Raw genomic sequence first — 9,742 nt, 5'->3', positions numbered from 1 at the left:
ATTCTTAGAGTAGTTAATACCAATCAAATCTCTCTTTAATTTTCTAATCAACAATTAATCAAGTTCTAATACAAGTTTTATTTCCTTAATCTCTCTTTTGTTCATCCTTTATTTTGGGTAATTGAAGATTATTTGGGTTATTATTGGGAGATTGACAACCTCTCAATCAAGCATCAAGTACTTCTTTTATCTTTGCTTTATTATTGGAATCATTAGTAGGTATAATTCTCTTAATCCCTTTTTAATTATTGTTAATTACTTTCATTTATTCATCATGTTTCATTTTGTTGGTATGATTGACAACCTTGCTAGCATGATCAACATGATAATAAGTGAGTAGTCTCTTAGCTAGGGTTAATGGGTGATTAGGGGAAACCAACATGGGGAATGATTCATGCTTAAATTAATATGCTTTCATGTTTTATTTGCTTGCTTGTTTTGATCTCAACTCATGCACATGTTATATTTGATTAAATGCTAAGCCTATGAATCCTTGCATTTACCACCATCTCCTATCTTTTCAATGAGACTTGTAAAACATAACCCAACTCGAGTCTCATTAGACCATGCATGTTGTTGAGTAGGGAAGACTAAGTCGACTTGTAGGTGTTGTACAATCTAATCGATTCGGCTCCGGGACCCAAACTTTCCTAGGATTGTAAGAAATAACCCAACTCAATCCATCACAACAATAATTGCTTGCTTATAATTTGAGAACATGTTTGTATGATCAATTCCCATGATTCCCCTATGACCCCATGACACCCTAGTGCTTTTTAATCAATTGTTTACAACCCTTAAATTCATCTTGCTTGTTTATTTCCATTGATATTTTAGTTTAGTCACCTTCTACATCAACCCAATTTGTGACACCTCTAAGACACCACTAGTTGCAATAGGAATCTCATTTCAATACCCGTCCCTTGGGATCCGACCTTTACTTGCCTCTTTACTAATTGTAGAGTTGTTTGTGAAGCTATAAATTGTGTTTTGATTCGGACGTGACCCAACGACCACACCTTAAATTGTGAACACGAAACGGACCGATCAGATACTATATCACATTTTATTTGGCTTGTATCAAAGTCTTTACTTTGATAATCCCATCAAGATTAAATCGTGATTCCTTGAAGTCTCTAAACTTCTTCAAAGATTTCTCTATTTACGTTATTAAGTGAACACATTAGTGTCAACTTAAATCGTTGGTAAAAATAAAATGATCAACCTATTTTGGATCAATGGTTTACAACCTCGATCTCCTTTACAACCAAAAGGCACGAGATATCTTGCTTTGAATACAAGATACGCATAAACCATTAACAATCTAATGGTTTCGAGAGTACTCGATAACTCTTTGCGTTCATCATTCCATAATTTAAGGTTTAATCTTGGGTTACCAATTTGAGTCTTGCATCATCTTCATGATATATTATTCTAGTTTCGTTTAGAATATGATCACCTTGATAATGGGCTAGCCATATATCAAATCATGGTGTATAGGGTCACAAAAGTGAAACCTCTTTTTGTATCTTAACAAATTTATATTCTTATTTATAGTTTATGCACTTAATAGTCACAATTAAGTACAACTTTAAATCCAAAAACTAGATTGAGTACGCAATTACTCTATCTCTCGACATTATTGTTGCTAGTCGTCATATTCTGATCATCTTATGTGTCGAATACAATGATGAAAACCTCCACTGGTTTCTAATATTGATGAAGTAGTACTAGCAAAATTTATGTTTAATCAAATAAACATTTAAAGAAGAAAGTCCCATTAGATGTCCCACAACTAACTTGTTGATTCTTTAATAATTTGGGGTAGTTTCCTTTCTAGTGTCTAACATTTAAGACAATGGAAACTTTATTGGTCGGGATTGATAGGTTTAGTATCGTCATTCTCAACAACTTTTCTTTTAACATTACCTTGTATCAATTCCATTCTAATTTTACTTCTTTGAACCTCATTCCTTTTCTTAACGATTTAAGAGAATGCTCCCACTCATTTCAATGAGTCTTTTCTTTGAGAAGCAAAATTGAATTCGTGAAGATGACTCTTCATTTGTTCCTCTTCATTTGTTCGTTTAGTCTTAAAACTTTCATTGAAGTGGTTGCGGTATTTTGGTCTATTACGCTTTCCAACAAATCTAATTACCAAAACAATTTATCGCTTCAAGATACTTAATTTAATTAAGTATATGAAAAACAATCCATTGTAAGTAGATGTGTTAGTCAAGAATCAAAAACCTGTTTGATAATGAATAACTTTAATCTATACTCTTTACAAGAGATCCTTAGCAATAGTTAATTTGAGGTTTTAGAAGCAAATTCATATTTGTCTTTAGTTACGATGTTTTAATGGAGATTTGAATCAAAATTCGAAATGATATCGTATATGAATTGTGGTAAAGAAATAGAACAATATGATAACGGAATAGTGGAAAACTTAACATTTATCGTTTTATTAATACTTGTAAACAAGTATAGCATTTACATAGTGACCTCTACCCAACTATGATAAATGATTCCGAGATCCAAATTCATATTAACTTGGGCACGGGATAGCCGATGGAACCCTTATCAATATAACTCGGTGGACTAACTCTTTAATCGATTCTACTTTTAGAATTCTCGGTCGATAAAATTACTCTAATATTTATCTTTAGCCCAAAACACATCCGACAAGGGCACGGGATGGCCGATGAAACCCTTATAAAAAAACTTTTGTTGAGTTCAATCCAAATTTTGAATAAATGTGTCCATGATCCAAACCCACATTAACTTGGGCACGGGATAGCCGATGAAACCCTCATCAACATGAATTCGGTGGATAGACATTTATCACCCACTTCCCCTACGTAACAAGGTTTGTACCCCGGGATGGCCGAGTGCACTCCCTCGCGAAATAGGTTTTCATGGTTTCTACTTTTTGGTAAGGCTATGTCTCAATTGTTTATTTTTAGCGAGAGGTTATGTCAATTTATTATCTATCACGTTTTAAGTGAACTAAAGCGGTGAACTATGATAATTGTAATTGACACGGTCGAAAAACTCGATTAAAAAGATGATGCATGTTTTAGTTATGGCGATTTAGCGATGCATGCAACATATAAATAAAATGCAAAGCATAAATTAAATCCTAGTATGGCCTTCCTTAAATAGAAAATCTAATTAACTATTACATATTTGGAAACCAACTCCATTGGTCCCTTGAACTTCGGTTTAGGCACGCATCTCGAGGTAACACCGTCTTTATGTATCGTCTTCCTTGAGTGACACCGTCTTCAAGGAACTCCGAAATAAAATTACATAATAAATTACATAATTTCCTATTATACATTTGTAATTAAAATAAAATAAATCTATTAAATTACAAAACGGTGATACGAGATCACAATAAATTACAACCGAATCAATATTCCCATACATTTCGGGTAATACCAATTAAAAACTAAGGCCATAGTAAGTAAAAATTACATAATTCAAAAATTACATCAAAATAAAATTATGACAATCATAAATAAAATGCAGCATTATAATATATATGAACATGCCCAATTTTATGCTAAATCGCCTTTAAGGAGTCAATATCGTATATTACACGGTTTTTCGGATTTGCGTGATTCAACGTTTTATAATCACAAAAATTACATAAATTCATATTTATGCACAAGTTAATTACCCTAACCTCTTAGGACTCAAAATTAGTCTTCACTAACTATTTGACTATAATTAACTCATATTTCTTAAAATTGTGCATTAATGGACTCAAAATTACAATAAAATGCTATAAACTTCAAATAAATCACAAAATTTCAAATAAATTCAAAAATTTGAAATTCAAACTTATGAATATTCTGGACAAATACCATTACACTCATAATGTTCAAAAACTTAGGTTAAGATTTCGTAAAATTATCGGAAAAACTATGTTGCGGTTTATCGGATTTATCAATAATAATCATAAAAACATGAGAAAAAATATATTCATCAACTTTTCAATTTTATATCTGAAAAAGATAATAAAATGCAACATGTGACATTTTTTCTTACTCATGAAGTATGTTTTAGCAATTATTCACTAATTAAGTCACTATTTATGCTATTTTTCATCAAAAATTCATAAATCATGAATGAGGACTTCATTATAGCCTATTATTTTATACAAATCTTGTAAAATGTCATGTGACAACATAATAAATTTCTATAACCATATTCGAAATATTTCTCATATTAACCTATTTTTCATTTAAATTCGATTTTTATCATGAAAAATCCATATTTCGAGCATAAAAACTCCAAAATTTTTGAAAATTTCCAGATCATCTAAAAATAATATATGTGAAAACATATCCAAAAATCACTGAAAAATTCGAAGTTTAGCTAATTTTCGTCCAAAAATGACATTTTTTTCATAAAAATCATATTTTAATGCCATTATTAAATAAAATGAACAATAAAAATACATAAATTAACCAAAAATATCCTAAAACATTTTAGGACCAGAAACCTTAACATGCATAAATTATTTTCGTGATATATCATAATAACACAAATTTACAAGTTGTATATGTTAAACGTATAACTCGGAAAAACTATAACCGATTTGCATGCAAAAAACCTTGTGCTCTTGATACCGCTAGTTGGAAATCTATATCTCATTACTTAACATATTCTTATATGTTTCAAATTTATTTAGTCATAAAATAAATTCTAGATTTTATGCATGCAAACTAAAAAGGTAAGAGAAGAAATCATGTTCCTTACTATGATAATTTCGGTCATCATATGGGCACCAATAAGATATCCTTCTTGTTAGTTCTTGAGCTTTCCATTAATGGATGAACATTCATGACTTCAAATTAAAAGCCCTCCAATTAGTAGCACCCAAAACTATCCCTCAATCCCACAAACTAATATGTACTAGATATATGTAATGTGGTTTACCTTAAAATTGATTACTAATGCTCATATACTACTACTAGTATTATTAGTATTTGATTTGTACAAATTAGATTCATCAAACTTGATTTTAGGATGAACAAGAGAGAGAAAGTAGTTTTTATGAAAAACATGAGAGAATGATGAAAAATGAGGAAAAATCCTCTCTAATTCCCTACCCAAAACCGGTGGCCATGTATGGTCTTATGACCATTTTTCTTTTCCTTTTTGTCTTCACAAGACAAATGTGTAAGTCTTTGTCCATAGTCATGTCACTATCAAGTGTCATGGACAAATGAATAAGACAAATGGAAAAAGACAAAACTTCCAAGCATGCCCACCCAATTTCGGTTTCCTTGTGTAATATGGAGTCCATTTTATTTTTGTCAATTGTACACTTGTATGTCATGTGATATGTGACATGTCTTATGTCATGTTTTAATTTAAAATCCATATTTAACAAATTAAATATCATTTACAAATTAAATAAATCATATTTAACAAATTGATAGGAATTAGAATTAAGGGATGAGAGAGAAATTAGAGAGAGAAAATCCTCTCTAATCTTCTCACCGTTTTAGCTTGTTCTTGAAGCAATCATGGCTCGGAATAAGAAAAACAACAAAAATCCCTCAAATTCATCGCAATCTTCACCAAAAATTCAAAAAAATAGTGTTGAAATTCGTTTTAATAAGGGGAAAGCCCTACGGCATCTTCGGTTTTCTTCAGATGATTTTGATTCTGACCTGCAATCAATTATAGAGGATGAGGAGGTTGAAGTAGTTGAAGAAGTGGCACCACAACAGGACGTGGAAAAGACGCCGCCGGCTAAACCTGTACTCCGATTAACGTCTGAGGATGTTGCTAGTGAGCTAAAATTCTGGTCTACCTCTGTTGTTTGTTACATATTTGGTGGAAACCCACCCAGCTCTGTACTCAATGGTTATGTTAAGCGGGTTTGGCAGGGGTTTGGTGTGGATAAAATAGCTTTTATGCCAAATGGATTGTTTCTGGTACGCTTTAAAACTAAGGAAAAGCAACAGCTTGTGTTAAATAATGGTCATCTCATCTTTGACAACAAGCCGGTAGTTGTGAAAGCTTGGGAACCTGATATGGAACTCGTAAAACATGATGTTAAGCGTGTTCCTATTTGGATTAAATTGTATGGCTTGGATGTTAAGTTTTGGGGGACTGATTGTCTCAGGAAAATCAGTTGAATTGTGGGGGCTTACATTAAAAGTGATGGAGCCACACAGAATAGGGATTTTCTGGGATATGCTAGAACAATGGTTGAAGTAAATGTTGATCAGGAATTTCCCACTAAAATTAGATTTTTTGATGAGAATGGCAAACAACATTATCTTAGAGTCATGTATGATTGGCTTCCTATTACATGTGGCAAATGTAAGGGGATGGGTCATGAGACTGCTAAGTGTCGAAGAGAAGAAGGGAAACCTGCAACAAAGGTGTGGAAACCCAAACCAGGGAATGCTGCTGCTGTTGCAGGTGGGAAGAAGCATGTTAAGAATGGTCCTGTGCAGCAGGAGAATGTACCAGTGCAGAAGGTGACAGCTCCAACTCAGCAGAGAGCTGCTACTGTTGAGAGGGGCATTGTTACTCCTGTGATTGTATCTAAACCCGTGGTTGAGCAGTCAATGCCTAGAAGACTCCTTACAAGGATGATGAGACAGGAGTCGGGGGAGAAAAGAGTTTTTATACCGGGAGGCTTGAGCTTCATGGAAGCCTTGAGTCACTCTATTCAGAAGACAAGAGATAGGATTGTTGAAAAGGGTGAATGCAGTAGGGTCCTTGTTGACAATGGGTAGTTGTGGTTTTTGGAATGTGCGAGGCCTGAATAGTATTAATAAACAGCTTGAAATAAAGCATTTTCTTAATATGAATAATGTAGGTTTGTTTGGTTTAGTTGAAACTAAAATAAAAAGCCATAGTTGGAATAAAGTAAGGAATACTCTGTGTGAGACTTGGTCCATATGTACTAATTCTAGCCTACACAGTGGGGGTAGAGTATGGTTATTATGGGACCCTTCTATGTTTGATGTTAATGTGAAGGATGTGACTGCCCAGGCCATACATTCTGAGGTGTATGATAAATTCAGGAGGAAAACTTTCTTGTATACTTTGGTGTATGGTTTCAATAAGGCTGCAGAGAGGGAGAGTCTTTGGAATAGCATTAGAGATTACCACAGGAGCATCAATGGTCCTTGGATGGTTTGTGGGGACTTCAATGCTATTTTGGACTTTAATGAAAGGATTGGTGGGGCACCGGTTTCTTATGCTGATGTTCTTCCTTTGGCCCAGGTTACTCAGGATTGCAATTTGGCTGATCTAAAAGCGACTGATGCTTTTTTTACGTGGAATAATAAGCATGAAACTGGTGATAAAGTGTATAGTAGAATTGACAGGGTACTGATAAATGATGATTGGATCACTACCTTCCCTGACAGTGTGGCAAATTTCCTCCCTGAGGGGTTATTTGATCATTGCCCCTGTCTCATTTCCTTGGAATGTTCACATCAGCAACGTACTAAGTCTTTTAAGTACTTTAATATGTGGGCACATTCTAAGGAGTTTGATTTTACTGTCAGGAATTGTTGGAGTACAGTAGTTCAGGGGACACCAATGTTTAGGGTGATCCAGAAATTGAAGTTATTGAAAAAAGCTTTCAGGAACCTGAATAGGGAGCAATTCAGTGATATTGAGAACTTAACTAATGTCGATGAGTTAGCACTTAAAGATATTCAGGTGAAGCTGGTTCAGGATCCTTTGAATTCAGAACTCTGCCATACTGAGAAAATGTGTGCTGCAGAATTGGGAGAACTACTCAAAGCTCGAAATATGTTTCTTAGTAAAAAAGCCAAAGCAGCCTGGATTGCTGAGGGAGATGAGAACTCTTCTTATTTTCATTCAGTGATCAAAAAACGCAGAAGCCATAATAGGGTTTACAAAGTGAAGGATATTAGACAAAAGGAATGATGTTCTCCTTGTGACATTAAGGGTGCTTTTGAAGAATTTTATATGTCACTCCTTGGTGAGTCTAAGTCTGTGACTCCTATTAACCAGGCTATTGTCAGGATGGGGCCCTGTCTAACAGCTGATCATAGAGCTTCTCTGCTAGCTCTCCTATCTGATAATGAAATTAAGAGAGCAATGTTTGATATCCCTGGTAACAAAGCACCAGGCCCTGATGGCTTTGGGAGCCAATTTTTCAAAGATGCTTGGCACATTATTGGCCCTGAGGTGTCTGCTGCTGTTAGGGATGTGTTTACCAAGGGAAAATTGTTGAAGCAATGTAATCACACTGTGATTACTTTGATACCTAAAGTTGTTATTCTTGATAATGTCAAGCAATTCTGGCCCATTGCTTGTTGTAACACTGTCTACAAATGCCTTTCCAAAGTCATTTGTAATAGATTGAGAGATATCTTGCTTGATATAATAAGTCCTTCTCAGAGTGCTTTCATTAAAGGGAGGGACATAGTGGGGAACATTCTTATATGCCAAGATCTCATCAGATTGTACAAGAGGAAAGCATGTTCTCCCAGATTGTTGATGAAATTAGATCTGCAAAAAGCGTATGATTCTGTTGAGTAGGACTTTGTGCATGATATGCTGTCTGCTTTGGCATTCCCTCCTCAAACTATTGAGTTACTTATGCAATGTGTAACTACTACTTCCTACTCTATTGCTCTTAATGGTGAGACCTTTGGCTTTTTCCATGGGAAGAGAGGTTTGAGACAAGGAGACCCATTGTCTCCCCTCCTCTTCACCATTTGCATTGAATACCTCAGTAGGATTTTGGGGGTAGTTCAGAGGCACAGGCAGTTCAGGCACCATCCTCTTTGCAAACACATTGGACTGACCCACCTTTGTTGTGCAGACGACCTGATTATGTTCTGTAAGGGGGATAGGAAGAGTATTGAGTTTCTACTGAATGCTTTTGGCTATTTCTCTAAGGCTTCAGGTTTGCAAATGAACAAGGAGAAATCTAATTATTATTGTAATGGTATGACTGAGCAACTGATTACAGAGATTGAGTCTGAGACTGGTATGAAACCGGACAAGGTTCCTTTTAAGTATTTGGGGATCAATGTATCTCCTAAAAGACTGTCAGTCTTGGAATGCCATTGTTTGGTAGAGAAAGTTGTTGAGAGAATAAGGGGATTAGGGGCTAGAAAGTTGGCTTATTCTGGCAGACTGGTTCTTGGGCAATCAGTACTTAGTTCCCTGCATTCATACTGGGCACGGATTTTTATAATTCCCAAAACTGTTATTGCCAAGATTGAAGCAGTGTGCAGACGATTTCTTTGGCATGGTACTGAACAACATGAAGGTCCTGCTCTAGTGGCCTGGGATGCTATATGTCGTCCATTCAATCAAGGAGGGCTTGGGATAAAGAAACTGTCTGACTGGAACATTGCAGCATTGGGGAAATACGTTTGGTGGATTGAACAGAAAGCAGACCATTTGTGGGTCAAATGGGTGCATTCCATTTATATTAAAAGATGCACCTGGAAGGAGTATGAACCATCAATCAACAGTAGTTGGGCTTGGCGCAAAATTTGTCAAGTGAAGACTATTTTTCATCAACTCTTTTTTGGTAGTGTGGGACAACTGACAGGGCAATATACCATTAAGCAAGGATACAATTTCCTTCGACCTGATATTGAGAAAGTCAGGTGGGCAGCATTGATGACAGTTCGTTGGATGTTGCCCAGGCATAGGTTCTGTGTGTGGCTCATAGCTCAGGAGAGACTACTCACACAAGACAGGCTCAAGA

At 35.2% G+C, this 9,742-nt stretch overlaps 1 protein-coding gene across 1 annotated transcript; it reads left to right on the top strand.

The window, feature by feature from the left end:
* Nucleotides 1-6,230: 6,230 nt before the first annotated feature.
* LOC141618751 (uncharacterized) lies at nucleotides 6,231-7,938 on the top strand. The gene is made up of 2 exons (XM_074435832.1): nucleotides 6,231-6,766; nucleotides 6,951-7,938. The coding sequence occupies exons 1-2, from the start codon at nucleotides 6,231-6,233 to the stop codon at nucleotides 7,936-7,938; spliced, it is 1,524 nt and encodes a 507-aa protein (XP_074291933.1).
* Nucleotides 7,939-9,742: the final 1,804 nt, after the last annotated feature.

The sequence above is a fragment of the Silene latifolia genome, chromosome X (genome assembly GCF_048544455.1).
Source record: "Silene latifolia isolate original U9 population chromosome X, ASM4854445v1, whole genome shotgun sequence".
Taxonomy (NCBI): Eukaryota; Viridiplantae; Streptophyta; class Magnoliopsida; order Caryophyllales; family Caryophyllaceae; genus Silene; species Silene latifolia.
Note: the sequence above shows the minus strand (reverse complement) of the source record. Positions and strands in the feature narration are given on the sequence as shown.

Coding starts and splice junctions, on each gene's coding strand:
- LOC141618751 (XM_074435832.1), top strand. CDS start 6,231: ATGGTTGAAGTAAATGTTGATCAGGAATTTCCCACTAAAATTAGATTT. Junction 6,767..6,950: donor AGGGTCCTTGTTGACAATGG/GTAGTTGTGGTT, acceptor TACTAATTCTAG/CCTACACAGTGGGGGTAGAG.